Source organism: Anolis carolinensis, chromosome 3, assembly GCF_035594765.1.
Source record: "Anolis carolinensis isolate JA03-04 chromosome 3, rAnoCar3.1.pri, whole genome shotgun sequence".
In the NCBI taxonomy this organism is placed as follows: domain Eukaryota; kingdom Metazoa; phylum Chordata; class Lepidosauria; order Squamata; family Dactyloidae; genus Anolis; species Anolis carolinensis.
The window spans coordinates 26,195,181-26,215,947 of NC_085843.1; the positions used below are offsets into that span (position 1 = coordinate 26,195,181).

At 39.2% G+C, this 20,767-nt stretch overlaps 1 protein-coding gene across 3 annotated transcripts; it reads right to left on the bottom strand.

Annotated features, from left to right (window-relative positions):
- Positions 1 to 765: 765 nt before the first annotated feature.
- On the bottom strand, positions 766 to 19,387 carry c3h11orf65 (chromosome 3 C11orf65 homolog). 3 transcript variants are annotated; one of them, XM_062974610.1, is made up of 10 exons: positions 19,214 to 19,386; positions 17,413 to 17,483; positions 12,167 to 12,261; positions 10,399 to 10,491; positions 8,606 to 8,659; positions 5,415 to 5,615; positions 4,280 to 4,413; positions 2,856 to 3,023; positions 1,847 to 1,902; positions 766 to 980 (listed from the first exon to the last, which is right to left on the bottom strand). In XM_062974610.1, exons 3-10 carry the CDS (start codon positions 12,254 to 12,256, stop codon positions 898 to 900), a joined length of 879 nt encoding a protein of 292 aa, XP_062830680.1. In that variant the 5' UTR covers positions 12,257 to 12,261; positions 17,413 to 17,483; positions 19,214 to 19,386; the 3' UTR covers positions 766 to 897. The 3 variants fall into 3 exon arrangements, with proteins under 3 accessions (XP_062830680.1, XP_062830679.1, XP_062830681.1); XM_062974609.1 differs by lacking the exon at positions 17,413 to 17,483 and having other exon boundaries at positions 19,214 to 19,385; XM_062974611.1 differs by lacking the exons at positions 2,856 to 3,023; positions 17,413 to 17,483 and having other exon boundaries at positions 19,214 to 19,387.
- Positions 19,388 to 20,767: the final 1,380 nt, after the last annotated feature.

The window sequence follows — 20,767 nt, forward strand, 5'->3', positions numbered from 1 at the left end:
GGGCTTTGCATTCACATTTTCACTACACTGATGAATATGATCGTTGAGATGAACATCCAGATCACAGCCAATTGGAGAGGGAAAAAGAATGTCTTCTGCTGCTCGAGAACAGCATACGGGACCGACCCATCCTCATGAAAACAGATTACTTAAGGGTCAACCGTGAAATGATCACCAACCATACAGATCCCCAACTTGAGATTTGTAGGTGATAATGAATTCCCTAAATAGTTTTCCATTCAAGCCTTTACAGAGACAATATTACAGTAAATTAATTTCACTTGTTAAGCTGTCTAAAGCAAAGAAAATTAGACAACAAAGGCGACGTTTGTTTTGTTTCTAAAATTTTGAGAATTTATGCGGTGACATTTTCACAAAGGCTTGCTTTTCTTTACCCTATAATTGTACTAGTAAACCTAGACCAGAGAAGATACTTGCATATTCAAATCAATGGTAACCTGTTTTTGTCTTATTTCTATTCCTTATTCTCTTTTTCTGATTTGGTTACGTCAATCTGGTTATTCATCAATTTCATATGGCAAGGCTATGTGGAAGGTAGAAAGACATTAACATTTAAAAGATTAACATCATGCTTCCTGCCTCTAGCTACTAGTACAAGAGGAGATAAACATGGTTGCTGAATACTCCTTTGCAATATTCATGAAGAAGACAAACCTCTCATCCAAATATAGATCAAGGATAATAGCAGAAGCAATGCTTACTCATTTACACAGTTGCAGGTGGGCAACAATAGGTGAAATGGAGTGAAAGTTATGTCAGTTTTCTCATTTTTTTATTTCCCAATGCTTTATTTTAATGTTACTGAAATTGAGACTGTGTGTTACTCCACTACAATTATTCTTAAGCAATTCAGGATGTTTGCTCGTTCTTGTTTGTCTAAGTCATACGAGAATGCACAATTTCCTGGAGTTTCTGTGGTAACTGAGAAAGATCATGGGATCGTTCAGAAAACTGGAAACCTAAAGATGAGAAAGGGAATGTTTAAAAAACTCCTTAAAATTATTTTTAAACAATTTACAATGAAAACTTGCATTCAAAATTCTGCATTAATGACTTAATCTGTAGATGTTAGTAATAATTATTATATACAACATACTTATCCAACTCTGACTATAGACATGATGTGCTCTACAAGACAATTTGAATCCTACAGCTAGTATAATTATATATGATGTCAATGGTTTGGATTGCTTAATGTCTCTGTACTTGTGGAGTTATGCATAGTACTGGAAACCCGTATCAGCCACTTTTACAAGAATAGTTATACTGAAAAGCACAAATTATTTAATAGTAGAGCACTGTAGATGGCATGAATGGGCCATAGTAGATGCGAACTTTGGTAGAACAGTGTTTTCATCTTGGCATGATGTAACCATCTGCTATGGTGAAAAGCCAGTTAATCTCTCATATATGAGTCGCAGAACCCACAAAGAACAGGATTGCTATCTCTTACTGTGAATAATTACCTATCAGTTCAGACAACCCATGCTCTTGTTAGTCTTGCCTATCATCTTCCTAAATTTTCCATTGTGGTGGACTGAGGATATAGATGTGAAGGACAATAGCCATTTGCACTGGAAAGAGGCAAGATTCTTACCACAAAAGATTGAAATGTGCACTGCAATGGTATTTGTGAGAGCATTGGTGACATATGTAAGCATCTAGTTTAGAATGCTGGCAGTAGCCTTTGTGCTACTTTTGTGTGTTGAATTCACAGGCTACCTCCTTCCTATTACATTTTTTACTCAAGGTCACTGTATCTAACATTTGCATAAAGAAAATTACATTTACATAAAAAAACAAAAATAAAAGGAAGATCATTTACCTCGATATCCCTCGGAAACCTTGCTTGTTCCAATCTGCCTCCATTCTTTTATATAGCTAAACGCAATAATGTAGAAATACATTCAATAAGATTGATAAACAGAAATACACCCATCTTTCCCAAAAGTTTGGATGCAAAGTGACTTATGTCATATGACAAAATATGATAAAACACAGTTAACTAAGACTACAAAATTACTGCAGGTTTTTTTGTTGCTTTTGTGTGCGTTCAATTCATTTCTGACTTAGGACAGCCTTAAGTCTTTGCTTCCCCCAGAGGTGGAGAGTGTGACTTGCCCAATGTCACCCTAGTGGATTTCATGTGGCTGAACAGTGATTTGATCCTGGTCTCCACCTCAAACCACTCAAGCTCAATCCTCAAACCACTACACCATGTCTCATAAATAAACATTAATTTAAAATAGTAATTAAAACATTTAAAATATTTTCTTAATAAAAATAAATTCCAGCACTTCTATTTAGGCCCAGTTATTTGTTAGAGGCCTGCCTAAATAAAGTCGTCACCTGGCAACAGGGACAATAGTCTTAATTCGGAGCTTTCCAAACACTAAAGTGGTAAAACACTTTAGACATGCATCATTTCGTAACACAGTAATTCGATTCTACTAGTAACCCGAAAGTTAAACCAATCCACTATAGGAGAGATGTACACTACACAAACATAAACTGTAATAATTAAATATATTGAGACACAACATATCTCATGAAAACCTTTCATTTATATATTTTAAAACATATGACTTATTTCACATAGAATCAGAGGTTTCTTGTTACATTTGTATGATACACCTACAACCTGCAACTGACATAATAACATGCGACAGAGTTTGGAAAGCTCTGGTCTAATATTTTTGCAGAATGGCTTCTTAGAAGAATCAATAACCTGTTAAGTGGCACTATGCAATAATTTCCTCATAAAAACCAATGAAGTTTTAAAACTGCTTTTTTAAGACTTAGAAGAATAGTAAAAGAACAATTATAAATATTACTTTTCATAGTTGAGCGCATTTGTCCATTTTAGCACTTCATCCACTTCCCATTCCATCACTTTATCTATTCCTTTATCTAGACTGCTAATCAACCCTTCTGTAGCTCTTTGAACTAAGAGGGTTGTAAGTGGGTCCGGAGTATTGACTTGAAGGCTTTGTCCAAAGTACCTGGGATATAGTGAAACATACAACTTCACTGTTAACCTCTTCTGTGTTTTCAAGGTGGCAGTACAGTCCTAGTTCCCTTGAAATACATTTTAGACACACATATTATACATATACATTATACGATTTTAAAAGCTTGTGGCCAAATGGTATTGTGAATTCTAGTATAAACGTTATTAAATACTTGGAAATAATTTAAAACTTAACCTTTTGTTACATGACCTGTATTCATTAACCTATTGTTCAACAGTTGCACAGAATTTAAACCAATTCCACAAAAAGTATATGCTCTCATATCTTTTTATTTAAGATTTAATTCTAAGGAAGCCTTCCAAGTCTTCATATAACTTGGGAATCATTAGTGTCAAAAGCTTGCTAATCATGTAGATGCTTGACAACATTGCCACACTTGTTCTCTATTCCAAGCAAATAACAAAAATACAAAGTTTGTGGTGGACCTTAACACCTTGGCTGGTGTTGATACTTTGTACCTTGCAGGTGACATGATATGCATAGATAGTGAAAATAAACAGAAAAAATTCTAAAAAACTAAGTACAAAGACTATTATAGCTTCTTAAAAAATAACAATATTGGTATCAGGTTTTTTTTAGTAACGCAGCATGGAGTGCCTGCAGTTCACCAAAGTTTAGCCCAACAGTCTTCAATGTGTCACAAGACTTATCTTTGTTACAGCAGGATTACATACCAGTAGTTCCTCTGCTTTACCCCAGAAATCCTGACAGAACCACAGTAGTCTCACTTATCCAACACTAGCTTATCCAACATTCTGGATTATGTCAACGCATTTTTGTAGTCGATGTTTTCAATAAAGCGTGATATTTTGGTGCTAAATTCGTAAATACAGTAATTACTACATAGCATTATTTTGTACTGAAATACTTTTTCTGTCAAATTTGTTGTATAACATGTATTGTTGCTTAATTTGTAAAATCATAACCTAATTTGCTGTTTAATAGGCTTTTCCTTAATCCCTCCTTATTATCCAACATGTCTGCTTATCCAGCGTTCTGCCGGCCCATTTATGTTGGATAAGTGAGACTCTACTGTACTTAACTTGGGGTTTACAACAAGCTATTTCTAGCTGGCTAGTGGATACAGTGTATAAAGAATGATTGGAAACCCCGATAATGATAGATAATTACTACTTCAGCATAATCGAAAAAACTTTAATTAAAAATCACACATAAGATAAAATAAAAAAAGTCTACTGTCAATGTCGAGAATTTAAAATACGCACATTTTTTTCAGCCATTCTATTTTCTTCCTTTTCCTTCTTTTTTCTATTTCTTGTTTCCTCATCAATTTGGAATACTGGAATTCTTTTGTTTTGTTATTGTCTTCACTAGTTATAGAATCCATAACCTTCCAGAACTGAAATATATATATATTTTCAGCACCTCACAAACAGTTTCACATTTACTCTAAACTTTTTGTCTCTTTGTCAATGCCAACCTCTTTCCTTCCCCATTTATGCCAGTGAGCCCATATACATTTGCTATACAGACTTAGCTGTCTGGAGTAATGATGGTTTTAAGATGGTGGGTGATATGTGGGCGGGCAGCTGCAAACATGGACTTCTCCTCCTATGTCAGGTGGCAATGAGGTCCTACACTTCATCATATGTACTATAGGGGAAGTGTCCAGATGGGTGACCAAAATGGTCAAAGGTATGGAAGCCAAACCCTAAGAGTAGTGGCTTACAAAGTTGGTTATGTTTTATCTTAGAGAAAAAAAGGCAGAAAGGAGACATGTTAGCCACGTTTAAATATTTGAAGGGATGTCACACTGAGGAGGGGGAAAGTTAGATTTCTGCTGTTCTGTTCTCAGGCCATTTTTGTGGTTCTAGCCCCAAAAAAGATACAACCCGCAAATGCCTAGGGAACATGGAGGTAATTTTGCCATGGTCTCTTATGCCATTTTAAGCCCATAAAGGCCTTTTAAAACAGAGATTGACCCAGAAATTGCCTTCCAGGTCCCTTCCTTCTGGAAAAAGTTCCAAAACCACAGTGAAATTGCCTATAAGTCACGTAGGGGCATGGAGTGTGTGTGTGATTTGGGGGGGAAAGGTTCAAAAACACTGCAGGGATGCCATTGTGGTCTCCTAACCTCCAACAGTTGCCCACCTCTGCTATAGGGGATATGATTATCTTGCCACAAAACTGCTGTAGGCATCACCAATAATAACAATATATTAATCAAAAATGATTATGAAAATGTTTCAAAGGTCATTTTTGAACATAGAAAATCATCAAATTTCAAATACAGTAAAACTTAAACACATCACAATGTCACCCAGACTAGAGTTATTTTTTAGTATAGTTGGTAATAGTAATAGAAGAAAATAGCAAATTAAAATGCTTTCATTTTCTCACCCTGAGGGAAAGAAGTCTCCATCCATTATTCTCAATACGTTTGTACCAGTTGCTGTGATCCTTGTCATTTTTCCCCTGGCGCTTTCTTTCTTCTCTGGTTTTGAGTGCAAGTTTCGCATAGTCTTTAGGACTATAGGCACACAGATCTACAATAGGTCTATGGGTGAATATTTTGTAATATATACTTGGAGGAAACTTTAGCTGCAAAGAAACATTCATTTTGTAAACATGAGAAAACTAAAATATTTGCAGATTATTGATTTTTTTTCAAGTGTTATGTACTCAAAGCATTGACTGGATAGCTCTAGTGACTTACATAAGCTATAAAATGAAGTTCAAAATAAAGAAGTAATCTTGAATTTAAAAAAAAAAATTCCAAAGAAGTCTTTATTCCCATTCTACAAGCAACAGAAACCAAGATTAGCCAAAAATGACCCCCCAAATTGCAGATTCAGATAACCCCTGAAAGCAGCAGGTAGATGTGCTCTGTACCTCTTTCGCTGTTGGAACGGCCTTTTCCTTGAAGTGCTATATGGCAAATCCCATCAATCCTAACTAGTATAGCCAAGGGTAAACAATTGATTGTTGTCAAGAGACAACAATCATTGTCAACTTAATTTGTTCTGTTTTATATTGATTTTGCTTTATTATTTGTTTGATTTAATTTTAATATTGGTTATATGTTTATTACTATTCACATTGTTTGCACTGCTATATTGCTGTAAACCACCCTGAGTCCTCTTGGGGAGATGAGGCAGGGTACAAATTCAGTATTGTTGTTGTTGTTGTTTTTATTATTAATAATGGGAGCTGCAGTACACCAAAACCTGGACAGCAGCAATTGCCTAGTGCTGATGAAAAATAGAGTTCTCTCCCCCCCCCCCCCCCCCCGTTTACAGGCACATGATATACAAAAAGATTACATTTAGTATGCCACTAAATGTAAACTTAGTAGAACAGTTGAGAAAGATGTACATTACATATAATTTCTACTGCTGAGAGGGATCAAGATTAGCCTATGAATTCCCTAAGCTCTGATTCCACCATTAACTTACTATTGCATAGTTCAACTTTGTGTTTTCCTATGCATGGTCTTATGTGAGCATGAAAAGCTTCTGCACATTGAAGTCTCTTGTTCACATAAACAGCAAAACAGACATGTACCGTATTTTTTGCTTTATAAGACACACCTGATGATAAGACGCACCTAGTTTTCAGAGGAGGAAAATGGGGAAAAATAATAAAGTCAGTCGGTTTCTCTTCTTAATGTGAAAAATATCTCCCGTTTTCATTTTATTTCAAATCGTGGGTGAAAAAACTTGATTTTGTCTCCCATGTTGTGGGATGCAAAATCAACGGAGATAGAAGCAATATTTGGGCAGAAATATTAAAATGTGACAAAGTATTTTTTTCAAGGACTGGATCCATTAAACACACACACACATATGGGAATCACTGGGTTGCTGTAAGATTGTGAGGTCTGCTGGAAACTAGGCAATTGGGGTTTATATATCTGTGGAATAATGTTCAGAGTGGGAGAACGAACTCTTGTCTGCCTGAGGGAAGTGTGAATGTTGCAATTGGCCATCTTGATTAGCACTGAATAGCCTTTCAGCTTCACCACCTGGCCGTTTCCTGCCTGGGGGAATCCTTTGTTGGGAGGTGTTAGCTGCCCCTGATTGATTCATGTCAGGAATTCCTGTTTTCTGAGTGGTGTTCTTTATTTGCTGTCCTGATTTTAGAGGGTTTTTTTTTTTTTAAAAAAACATCCACAAGCATGTGGACAATTTCAACAAAAAAGGAGGAAATTATGAAAATGAACAAAATCTGGTTACAAGTATTTTTTTAAAAAAACTCCAAAATCAGGACAGTAAAAAAGAACAACACTCAGAAAACAGAGGAATTCCAGACATGAATCAACAAGGGTCAGCTAACACCTCCCAACAAAGGATTCCCCCAGGCAGTAAGCAGCCAGACGTTGAAGCTGAAAGGCGATTCAATGCTAATCAAGGTGGCCAACTGCAACATTCACTCCTGCAGACAAGCGTTCTTTCTCTCACTCTGGACATTCCACAGATATATAAACCCCAATTGCCTAGTTTCCAACAGACCTCATAACCTCTGAGGATGCTTGCCACAGATGCAGGCGAAACGTCAGAAAAGAATGTTTTTGGAACATGGCCATACAGCCTGGTAAACTCACAGCAACCCATATTCCTTTCCCTATGGAATGAGTCGGGAAAGGGATAGGATAATGGTTAGAAGAGGCAGATCGAGGGTACAGAGGGTGCCGGTGAAAAAGTCCAGGTCTTCCACGGAGAAGCTGACGGGGCTGTCTATAAAGCCTTGGAGGGTGGGAGAAAGACCCCCGGGTGTTTGGGGCTCCACCGCGAAGAGGCTCAGGTCTGGAGGCAACAAAGGCGGCTTGGGGCTTCCCAGGAAGGCACTGTCCAGGGAGGAAGAGGAGGAAGGGCGAAGCCCAGCTGTCCCGTTTGGCACCTCCTTGGCGCCCCCCCTTTGGTGGGTGTCAGGTAACCAGCGGGGGGCCCTGACGGCTCCGTGTTGCCTGAGTAAGGAGGACAAAGGAGCTCCCCAAATGGAGAGCTGCCCCCCTCCTCCTCCTCTTCCTCCTCCTCCTCTTCTTCTTCCTCTTCCTCTTCTCCTTCTGTAGTGTTCGTGAGGCGCGGCGGCATTGCGGACCCCTCTAGCTCCGCCCACGTGAGGTCATATTGCGTTTATAAGACGCACTGACTTTTTCCCTCTATTTTGGGGGGGAAAAAGTGCGTCTTATAAAGCGAAAAATACGGTATGTTTTTCATGTATGGAACTCTTGATAATCACATATTTGATGGCATAGTTTCATACACAATGGGAACACATGAGTCTTTCCAAACAATATCAGGTAATCAAATATATAATACTGAATGTTGGAAAAGTCTGTTGAACTGAAGTGAAAGCACAGCTGGTCCTAGACACTCCTTCTATCTTGCTTATAACATTGCTAGTGGTTGATTTCTGGTCAGTAGGAGTTAGGTTACAAACTACATATAGCAATCAAAATTAAAACTTAACTAAACTTTTAACGCTCATCTCCATCATAAACAATAGACTTCAAAATACATTGCAAAAATATGTTTTCAAAACCCATATATTACACTTGATCTTTTAATATTGTTAAAAATGATACTCACCCCACCTAGTCTGAATCGGATATGAATCCCTGCTGCAGCATCTAAGTATTCTGCCTATAATCAAGGGTAAAGTATAATGCCTTTTGTCAATAGGTTTCATGAAAACTGACCTGCCAGATCCCTCTTTAAGCTGCAGACTGCTGCTTGGCTTTCTATCCCCATTAAATTATGATTATTGCTTCGAAATGATTAGAAATTGTTTTTTGCCAGTTAAAATCTAGCCATTGTTAGGATTAGAATAAATTGGCATAAAGTAACTTCTTCACAAACATCTCAGTACTGTGGCTAGTAATAAAAGGCAGAAGAAAGGAAGATACGTAAATAAGCAAGCAAGCTGAGACTTGGCTGAAATCACAGGTCCACAGTTTGGGGGTCCTCCTGGACTCAGCGCTGACGCTTGAGGCTCAGGTGTTGGCGGTGGCCGGGAGGGCCTTCGCACAACTCAAACTCAAACTGCGACCATACCTCGTGAAGTCTGACTTGACCATGGTGGTGCATGCCTTAGTTACCTCTAGACTGGACTACTGTAATGCGCTCTACGTGGGACTTCCCTTGAAGACGGCCCGTAAACTAAAATTGGTCCAGCGCTCGGCTGCCAGGTTAATTACGGGGGCGAGTTACAGGGAGAGATCTACTCCCCTGTTCAAGGAGCTCCACTGGCTGCCTTTTATTTTCTGGTCCCAATTCAAGGTGTATACCATCACATATAAAGCCCTAAACGGTTTGGGACCCACCTACCTTCGTGACCGTATCTCCTATCACAAGCCTACACAATCCCTTCGTTCATCAGGGGAAGCTCTCCTGTCCCCACTCCCGATATCCCAGACCCATATTGTGGGAACAAGGGAGAGGGCCTTTTCTGCTGTGGCCCCCCGATTGTGGAATTCTCTGCCCGCTGAGATTAGGCAAGCCCCCACACTAGCAGCCTTCAAGAAAGACTTGAAAACATGGCTCTTTCGCTGTGCTTTTGGAGAGTAACCATTTTATATTTCTTTTCCGTTGCTCCCTCTAATATCTATCCTCCAGAATACCCCACTCCCTTATGACCCTGTTCACTGTGGTTTTTATTTTTATGTCTTTCTCACCCCGAGTTTTAACTTAATGTTCATGTGGTCTGCCCTTGTTTTTATTGTCTCCTTGTTTTATTTTGTAATGGATATTATTTACTGTATTGCTTATTGTATTGTGTTGTGCTGTTCTTTTATATGCTGTTTACATTGTATTGTTTTGGGCATGGCCCCATGTAAGCCGCCCCGAGTCCCCGTTGGGGAGATGGTGGCGGGGTATAAATACAGTTTTTATTATTATTATTATTATTATTATTATTATTATTATTATTATTATTATTATTATTATTATTATTATTATTATTGGCTAAGGTCACCCAGTGGGAGACCTTAGCCAAGATCCAACCCCCATTATTATTATTATTATTACTACTACTACTATGTACTACTATTATTTGTTTCTCGCTTTATCTCTCTAAAAATAGATTCAAAGTGGCTCACAATAAAACCACTACAATATAAAGTAAAACCTAAAAATATACAAGCATTAAAACATAATTAACCATTAAAAATATTTTAAAAATAAAGAGTTAAAACCTTTCCAAAATTGTACCTGAATCAACCATACGACTGTCTCTCATAGCACATTAATGTTTATTAAATGGCTTGGATTTTTCTGGAACAAATTTGGCTAATACTAGCATAATCTCTACTAAACTGTTGGGAAACAGAATAAAAATGTAATTAGCTGTATTGTCAAATAGCCTCAATATTTTAATTCTTTACCTCTCTAGGTTCAATGTATCTCATCAGACTAGAAGGTTTTCCACGTTGCTTAAAACCTATTAATCCTTTATAGTAGTCAAACACTGCCATATCCTGAGCAAAAGAGAAAAACAAAAATAAGTTATTGCACATATTGGTACTGACCATGAACAGCAAATTGCTCCTACAGCCCATTCAGATTAAGGGTGCACATACAGGCAGTTCAGATTGACTGCAATCTATATAGGCAAGTAGAAAATAGCTATATTATTGCTTGGTGGGGGAAAGCCTACATTCTGTATCAGCTATTTATTTACCATTTATCACCGCTATCCATTGTCTTTGCCAATTGGTTTTAATGTATGTATTATCTTCCACATAATTCTTCCAAGGCAGCATTCTCCATCATGCAACCACTTTTCATCTTCACCGTATAATTTCTGGTAAGGCTGACAATGTGACAGGTTCATATCATGCATAGTATTAATTCTAAAAGCCAAACTAGAATGAATCCATTTATTTCAGAAGGTTCTTCCTAGGTCTCATCTACGCTGACTGCTTAATGCAATTCGAAGCTAGCTTCAAACTGTGATGTCTAGACAAAGAACTCCCACAAAAGAGGGCAAAAGAAAGCCCTTAATGTACATAATTGCTCTGTGATTTAATTGTTCTACACTGACTTAAGTAATCAGTGTAGATGTGTCCTTAGTTGCGACTAAAACTGGATTTGATCTGATGCAGTTTTAAAAGTGGAGTAAGCAGTGGGAATTTTTTATTTCTGCTAATTGTTCATGGAAGTCTACAGAGCTATGTGTTCTGACAGTGTCACTTTCAAGCTTTTTTGGAAATTGCTAGGTCCTCCATTTGCCCTCAAGTATAGGTCTTATCATATAGCCAAAACATTATTTGTGCTATGCAAAGCTACTGTAGTCAAATAACAGATGTCCTTAGCAGACAAGTTGATATGGGTTACCTCAATTAGAAAACCTGAAAAGCCAATTCTATGGTATGCTTCCCCTCAAAATACCCACACATACAGCGTCTTACTTTATTTAAGAATGTATAGGCAGTTTACAAAGCAGTAACTGGGCATACTGGAATTGGTAAGTATCTATTTCTAAATTGCAGGTACACCTGGGAACATGTCCAACATTTGTTTATGTCTAAACACTGGAGTTGAAGATTTTGTGGGGAAAGTGCACCTGGTATAGTGTTGAAGCTCTCCAATGATACTGTTGCCACCATCCTCCATATACCCTGAGGCTTTTGCTTCTTTAATTCCTGTTGATGCTCAAGTGCCAGATACAATCATTTTAATGCCTTCCAATACCCCCAGCACAGCACTGGGTCATTCTGCTCCCCACTACCCTTTGAATTCCTTCTATTCTTTACTGGCATCTGGAGCAACATGGGGAAAATTAGGTATGTAAATGGGCTTGCTCTTTCACCCCAAACCCTACTTTTTGCCATTACTAAGTGAAGAATTCAGACCTTCCCAAGAAACTAGAGGCTTCCCAGTTCAAAGCACAGTTCAAAACCTATTGTCCACGGTTCAATTCCACTGCAGTTTTTGCATGTTGGGTTGCAGTTATCTATGGTACATCAAATTCCATGTATTTTATGCTTTCATAGCATCCTTCATTAACAGCTTGGTTTGGAGAGGATGCAACATAGAAGTTACCCAGCACTGCTTTCTCTACATCATCAGGAATTTACAAAATTAAGTATTATTAGGTTAGTGAGAGTGTTAAATACATGGATGTATTTAGAAAGAGAACTTCTTACTCACCTGCCATCTTTTCCAGGCTTTCTGAATGACAGATGCTGCATTGCTCGCCTCATTATTAACAGAAAATGGTACAGAAGAACCCGCATCCATGTTTCCTTCAAATAATATATTTGGAAATATCAGTTGCACCTATCACCAAATAACTGGTCCAAATTCAATTGGTAATGTAAACTAAAATAGATCCGCTGAAGCAATTAGGTTTACCTAGTATTTTCCTATTCAGCAATTGAGTTAATAGTGGGTGATACAGTGTGATGCAGCAGTAGGGATTTATTTATTTATTTATTTATTTCCGATATTTCTACCCCGTCCTTCTCCCCAATTAACAATTGGATTTAGACCATTGTCCTTACAATCTTCATTTTACTTGTGTCATGAGCTCATTTACTCATGACACAAGATAATTTGAGATGGGGAGGGATACTAGGGGTAACAAATCATTGTACTATTATTTCATAATATTAGTAGGGAATGAAAAACAGTGCAATAAAGACTGATCTATATATAGTCTAAGCAGAAAACCAAATGATTTTAAAAAATAAAAAATATAAAAAGAAATATAAGATAACATTGAGGAGAGACCCTCAAAAGGCATTTGCTCCATGGTAGATAATAATCATCATGTTAATTGAGCTTCAACTGTTAACTATTGAGGTATTGCTTAATTAATCAGATTTATAGCCTCCATTTTGTCCCAAGACTGAAGGCAACTATCTATGTTAAAATCAAATAAAACAAATATAATGCAAAAAAGATTAAAACATAAGCAAACTAAAAACCCTACAAAAACCTATATCCAATTAAAAGCACTTTTGCTTAAACACTTGGAAATCAAGACAGCAAGCACAGTGTAGTGGTTTGAACATCAGTATAAGGCTCCAGGAGGTCATGGTTCAAATCCCTGGAAACAGTCTGGTCACACACTCAGCTGCAAAGGAAAGCAATAGTAAGCCCCTTCAGACAAATCTTGCCAAGATAATCATAGGTAAAGGTTTCCCCTGACGTTAAGTCCAGTCGTGACCGACTCTGGGGGTTGGTGCTCATCTCCATTTCTAAGCTGAAGAGCCAGCGTTGTCCACAGACATCTCCAAGGCCATGTGGCCAGCATGACTGCATGGAGCGCCGTTACCTTCCTGCCGGAGCGGTACCTATTGATCTACTCACATTTGGATGTTTTCGAACTGCTAGGTTGGCAGGAGCTGGGGCTAACAGTGGGCGCTCACTCAGCACCCAGGATTTGAACCTGGGACCTTTTGGTCCGCAAGTTCAGCAGCTCAGCGCTTTAACACACTGTGCCACCAGGGGCCCCTTGAAAATCATACCATGATAAAAACCTAGAGTCACCATAAGTGGGACAGTCAATTTTAAATCTCTAAAGGAATGTCATATTGAGGATGGAGTGAACTTGTTCTCTGCTGCTCCAAAGATACGGATGATACTAATAAGAAAAAATATCCCACCTAAATATATGAAAGCATGTATTTACTACTAGCTTGGGGACCCGGTGGTGCCTGGGTTATGAGAAGAAGGCATTGTTTGTTTTGATCCAGATCAGTCATTGGCTGGGTTCAGTGCTCTCTGAATAAGGGTGAACTACAACTCCCAGATTCCCAGGGCAACCAATCTCAAACCCTGACAGTATTCACAGTAGGCTATGTTGGGTCTGTATGCCAAGTCTGGTCCAGATCCATCGTTGTTTGGGTTCATAGTGCGCTCTGGGTGTAGGCAAACTACAACTCCTATCAATCGCTCCAAAGACCTCCAGTATTTTTTGTTGATCATGGGGGTTCTGAGCCAAGTTAGTTCCAGGTCCATCATTGGTGGGGTCCCGAGTGCTCTTCGATTGCAAGTGAACTATAAATGCCAGTACCTACAATGGCTATAAATCAAGGTGAATTCCTCCCAAACCTCTCCAAAATTTTTAGTTGGTTATGGGGGTTCTGTTTGCCAAATGTGGTCCAGGTCCATTGTCATTGGAGGTCAGAGTTCAGATCGAGACCCATGCTAAACTATTTGGGCTGGTCACCAGAGTGTTTCCAGGATTTATGTTCTGAACCAATGTTCTGAATGTAAAGGCCTCAAACAGTTGCTATATCTTAAATAAATACTGTCCTTCATAATGTGCATTCATCCAAACTGCAAAGATATATTTTATAGGTGCCACGGTGGGTTTTTTGTTATCCCAAGTGAGTAGATACAAAGGATGTTGTCTTTTCTGTTATGATACAAAACTTCCACATTTTCCTGAGACAGTACACTCAGATATCACCTTTATTGACTTTCAAGCAGGTGATGTGGACCTTTGACCATTTTTATTGTTATAGACTGTTATGTCATACTTATATTACTGTTTCATATCTCAGCTGCATGTATTATTATTTGCTTATTTTACTTTATTTACTTACATCTTGCTCTTTTCTTAAATGAGACTGAAAATGAGTCCCATTTAAGAAAGGAGCAGGATATAAATAAATAACATTTCTCAGTCAGCTTCCCCTGATTGAGCTTTCTCTGGATCTTTCTGCTAGTAGTTGCATTGAAGATTTGTTTCAGGAGTTTGAGACAGACTAAAATTCTACTAAATTTTGAGGAAGGTAGATGTACACATTTTTGTAGTCAATGTTTTCAATACATTGTGATATTTTGGTGCTAAATTTGTAAATACAGTAATTACTGTATTTATATATAATATATATAATATTAATATTAATAATAGTATTATGTTGTAATACAATGTAATAATAATTATAATTCACTATTATAATTGTATATTTATATTACATGCAATATTACTAATAATATTGCAATATAGTTGTATAATATAATATATTGTATGTATATATACTTGTAAACCGCCCTGAGTCCCCTTCGGGGTGAGAAGGGCGGTATATAAATGTCGCAAATAAATAAATAAATAATAATAATAATAATAATAATAATAATTTTATTTATATCCCACCACTATCTGCCAGAAGGACTCAGGCAGATAACAGAACCACATACAGTGCCATAACACATAAAAATTGAGGTAAAGTTACATCACATATCAAACAATGATAACAACAGTTAAGCTAAAAACAACACATTACAGTAAGTCCCATTTAAAAATCAGTAAAACACAGAACAAATTGGCATAAAATGAATAATACAGTATCCCAGCCGCAGCACAATTTAACCATTACAGTGACAATATTAGATTATCGAAGGTTTTCATGGCTGGAATCACTGGGTTGCTGTGAGTTTTCCAGGCAGTATGGCCATGTTCCAGAAGCATTCTCTCCTGACGTTATTGTGAGTTTTCTGGGCTGTATGGCCATGTTCCAGAAGCATTCTCTCCTGACGCTTCACCCACATCTGTGGCAGGCATCCTCAGAGGTTGTGAGGTATATTGGAAACTTGGGAGAGAATGCTTCTGGAACATGGCCATACAGCCTGGAAAACTCACAGCAACCCAATATTAGATTGTTTGGTCCTTAGATTAGCAGAGGTCTTAATCATTTCCAAAGGCCTGCCTGAAGAGCCATGTCTTTAGCTCCTTGCGAAAACATTACAATATGGGGGCAAGCCTAATCTCCCTGGAGATGACGTTCCAAAGCCAGGGGGCCAGCACCGAGAAGGCCCTCTCTCTTGTCCCCACCAGCTGCACTTGAGATAGAGACAGGACGCAGAGGAGGGCCTCCCCAGCAGATCTTTGTGTGCAAAATATTAGTTGTGAGGAAAATGTTTCAAATAAAAACAAACAAAATGCACACAAGAAAATGTGTGCCCAAAAATGTATTAGGCTCTAACACAGAGTGTCAGAATGCACTAGTGTGTCACCTGTAGTATACAGGTGTGCTGCATAAAAAATGCTCCTCCTCTTTGCCCCCAAAGGGCATCCAGCCGAACCTCCTTCAGCCAGGAAGGAAAACTGTCAAAAGCCCTCCCAACAGACAACCATCCAGCTTCAGTTCAACAACCTCCAGAGGAGGAGATGCCACTGGATTCCCAGTTAATCTATACTTCACCAAAGTTGGAAGAGACCCTCAAAAGGCATCTAATCCAACCCCCTTCAACCAGGTAGGTATGCACAAAACACTCCTGGGATGGCCATACAGCCTCCGTTAAAAACCTCCAGAGAGGTATAATCACTATAGAAATGAAGTACTGGTGCTATTCAAATGTATGTACTCCTATAACCTTTATAATTTGCACAATTAGTTGATTGAGGTGCAATAATTATTTACCACTAAAATGAATGTTTCTAATTAAGAAAGGAAAATCTGTTGACAATCATGCTTGTGATGAACCACATGGTGACTCCATAGAGTCCTATAGAAGAATCAACTGTAGTACATAAATTTGCAAACCTCGTTTATATATTATGTAAAAATCATATGAAATTTATATATAACTAGCTGTGCCCGGCCACGCATTGCTGTGGCGAAGTCTGGTGTATGGGAAATAAAGTACAGTAAAACCCCGCTCGTTCGAGCCCCGCTCGTTCGAGACTCCGTGTAATCCGAGCAGGTGAACGGGGAGGGCCGCAAAGGCCCTCCCCGTTCACCTGCTCGCTGGCGTGCGTGTTGCTAGGTAGATAGCAAGCTACCTAGCAACATGAACGGGGCACCTCCCAAGGGGCGAGCGCCCCGTGTGTGTTGCTAGGTAGCTTGCTATCTACCTAGCAACACGCACATCCGACTCCTTCGCCACGCCGGGCACCGGTGTTGCCGCCCCGGCGTGACGAAGGAGCCAAGGCTTTTGCGGCCCTTCCCGTTCACCCACCCGCCGAACGAAGGGGTGTTCTTCCTTTGGCGAAGGCTTGGAGCCAGGGAAGCGGGAGTCACTTCCCTGGCTCCAGGCCTCCGCCAAAGGGAGGCGTTTGCAGCGCCTCCCGATCCAGCCTTTGTCCCCATGGAGAGGCCATGGGGACGAGGACTGGATCGGGAGGCGTTTGCAGTGCCTCCCGATCCAGCCTGCGTCCCGCCTGGTAATCCGAGTTATCCGGTTGACCGAGTTGAGGTCCGCCCGTTTAACTCGAACTACCGGGGTTCTACTGTATTGAGGAATTGGTGGTATTTAAGGTAAAGGGTAAAGGTTTTCCCCTGACATTAAGTCCAGTCGTGTCCGACTCTGGGGGTTGGTGCTCATCTCCATTTCTAAGCCGAAGAGCCGGCGTTGTCCGTAGACTCCTCCAAGGTCATGTGGGATGACTGCATGGAGCGCCATTACCTTCCTGCCGGAGCAGTACCTATTGATGCACTCACATTTGCATGTTTCGAACTCTCTCCGCTCCCCCAATGCAAACTTGCGGCCTTTCGGTCCAGAAGTATGAATGCTGCAATTAGGAAAAATGATTAGGATGTAATGGCCTTGCAGCTTTAAAGCCAGGCTGTTTTTTCCCCGAGTAAATTTTTTGTTGGGAGGTGTTAGCTGGCCCTGATTGTTTCCTGTCTGGAATTCCCTTGTTTTCAGAGTGGTGTTCTTTGTGATATTTTATGTGCTTCTACTGTCTTTGGCCCTGAGAAAACAGAGGATTTGCCAGACTTTGATGATGGGAATATTTTGTTGGGAGGTGTTAGCTGGCCCTGATTGTTTCCTGTGTGGAATTCCCCTGTTTTCAGAGTGTTGTTCTTTATTTAATGTTCTGATTTTAGAGATTGTATTGTTCTGTTTTATTATACCACATTAATTTTTATATATTCTGATTTTAGTGTTTTTGAATACTTGGAGCCAGATTGTATTCATTTTCACGGTTGACCGCAACACAACAACAACAACAATAATAATAATAATAATAATAATAATGACTTTGGTAATACACAGTGCTTCACTCCCTTCTCAGCTTCCTTTCTGGAAGAATCTTTTCTTGGGAGGTGTTAGCTGGCCCTGATTGTTTCCTTTGTGGAATTTCCAATTTTCCTGCTTTCAGACTGTTGGTCTTTATTTACTGTCCTGGTTTTAGAGATTATATTGTTTTGCATTATTCTATCCCAGTAATTATTTCATATTAAAGTAGAATCTCACTTATCCAACATTCGCTTATACAATGTTCTGGATTATCCAACGCAGTCTGCCTTTTCATAAGCAATGTTTTTGTAGTCAGTGTTTTAAATTCATTAATCTCCCTAATCACCCTAATTAACTGAAACATTAATGCTGGCTTCCAACTGACAAAAGGACTCTTGCCACACCCTGGACTCTCCACAGATATATACAGTAGAGTCTCACTTATCCAAGCTAAACGGGCCGGCAGAAGCTTGGAAAAGTGAATATCTTGGATAATAAGGAGGGATTAAGGAAAAGCCTATTAAACATCAAATTAGGTTATGATTTTACAAATTAAGCACCAAAACATCATGTTTTACAACAAATTTGACAGAAAAAGTAGTTCAATTTGCAGTAATGTTATGTTGTAATTACTGTATTTACGAATTTAGCACCAAAATATCACGATATATTGGAAACATTGACTACAAAAATGGCTTGAATTATCCAGAGGCTTGGATAAGCGAGGCTTGGATAAGTGAGACTCTACTGTATATATTTTCCTTTCCTTGCCTAGTTTATCCATACCTCACAGCCTCTGAGGATGCCTGCCATAGATGTGGACGAAACGTCAGGAGAGAATACTTCTGGAACATGGCCACACAGCCCTTAAGACATACAACAACCCAGCATACTGGCTGTTAGGAATTGTGGGAGTTGAAATCCAAAACACCTAGAGGGCCGAAGTTTACCTATGCCAGTGTTAAAGCATGTATACCTTAAAGAGGGGGTGGGGGGGTGGGGCACCCAGTTTTGAGTGACTATCAATACAAGGTGCCTCCCTCCAAAAACACATACAGCTCATATTAGCAATGGAGATCATTTGAAGGCTAAATGCAGGCAATCTCTGTCTGAACGAGCAAGGGGTCAATAATACCCTTAAATAAATCACTGTGAATGCCTTCTGTAGGGGTTGCACGCTTCTCTCAAACTTCTGAGGGGGTTCATAGCCCTTTTCCCCGCTCCATTGAGGCCCCAAACAACCCCCCCCCCAACTTCTCTTCGCTCCTCTGCCTTTACCTGTCTTCTCTCCTGAGGAAGCAGCCTGTCCTGAGGCTCAGTGTGTGGTGGTTGTCATAGCAACAAGAAGGAGGCTGCGGCCTAGCTTCTCACCCGAGGCAGCCTGCTTCTTCCAAAGACAGAGCAAGAGTGCATTTGTCAGACATGGGCCAAGTTCAGCCTTCCAGGCATTTTGGACTTCAACTCCCACAATTCCTAACAGCTGCTAAAGTGGCTGGGATTTCTGGGCGCTGAAGTCCCAAACACTGTTCGAGAAACACTGGGATATCTCCTGGTAAAACAATAACATTTTCAACACTTAAAGAGCAGGTAATGAAATGAAACAATTACTGCCTTCATATTTTACCATTATGATTACTATTTCTCATTATTGCCCCTTCCACACTAACCCTACAGCCCAGGATCTGATCACAGATTATGTTCTTATCCCAGATTATCCAGCAGTGGAGACTCATATACAGTAGAGTCTCACTTATCCAACACTCGCTTATCCAACGTTCTGGATTATCCAATGCATTTTTGTAGTCAGTGTTCTCAATACATCGTGATATTTTGGTGCTAAATTCATAAATACAGTAATTACTACATAGCATTACTGCGTATTGAACTACCTTTTCTGTCAGATTTGTTGTATAACATGATGTTTTGGTGCTTAATTTGTAAAATCATAACCTAATTTGATGTTTAATAGGCTTTTCGTTAATCTCTCCTTATTATCCAACATATTCGCTTATCCAACATTCTGCTGGCCCGTTTATGTTGGATAAGCGAGACTCTACTGTAATTCAATTTAAAGTGTTGGGAGTTGTAGAAGATGGATACCATGTTTCCCCGAAAATAAGACAGTGTCTTATATTAATTTTTTCTCCCAAAGATGTGCTAGGTCTTATTTTCAGGGGACGTTTTATTTTTCCATGAAGAAGAATTTACTTTTGTTGTTGAACCAAAAAAAAAAGAGAACATTTATTATATACTGTAGAGTATATCACAAACCAGCATAACCAGACAAACGGAATCCTATCAAGATTTTCTTGTTACTACAATTATTTTCATTTACAGCAATCTATGGTACGTACATTTACTGATCCTGCATGCTCTGGTGTTGTGTTTGGCGGGCATAATTCCAAACAAAAACTTTGCTAGGTCTTACTTTCAGGGGAGGCCTTATATTTAGCAATTCAGCAAAACCTCTACTAGCTCTTATTTTCTGGGGATGTCTTATTTTCGGGGAAACAGGGTAGATAGAAGCCCTTACGTGTGTCGGTAAGCCCAGAGTCACCCTTCAGAATTATGCACCACTCAGCTTAGCAGAACAAATAACAGGAACTTTTACTAAATCCAAGAGATCAACAGAACAATGGTATTTACAATAGTCCCTCTGAATGCTTACAGAAATCAGCAGTCATAAGCAGTCCTTTCTGAGTCCATAAATCTGCTTCAGTGAAGATCAGCAGCAAACAAGGCCTCAGAAGTAGTCAGGCCTTTCTGAGTACAGAGCTATCTTCTTTCCAGCCAATATTCAGCAGACTCGCACACACACACAGAGAGAGAAAC

What these genes read in the sequence shown, in the direction of transcription:
- c3h11orf65 (XM_062974610.1), bottom strand. Translation starts at nt 12,256, where the DNA reads ATGGATGCGGGTTCTTCTGTACCATTTTCTGTTAATAATGAGGCGAGC. An exon ending in AATGCGCTCAACTATGAAAA is followed by an intron (nt 1,903 to 2,855) that starts GTAATATTTATA and finishes TATTGCGTTTAG; the next exon opens with CTATATAAAAGAATGGAGGC. An exon ending in GGTTTCCGAGGGATATCGAG is followed by an intron (nt 981 to 1,846) that starts GTAAATGATCTT and finishes TCTCATCTTTAG; the next exon opens with GTTTCCAGTTTTCTGAACGA.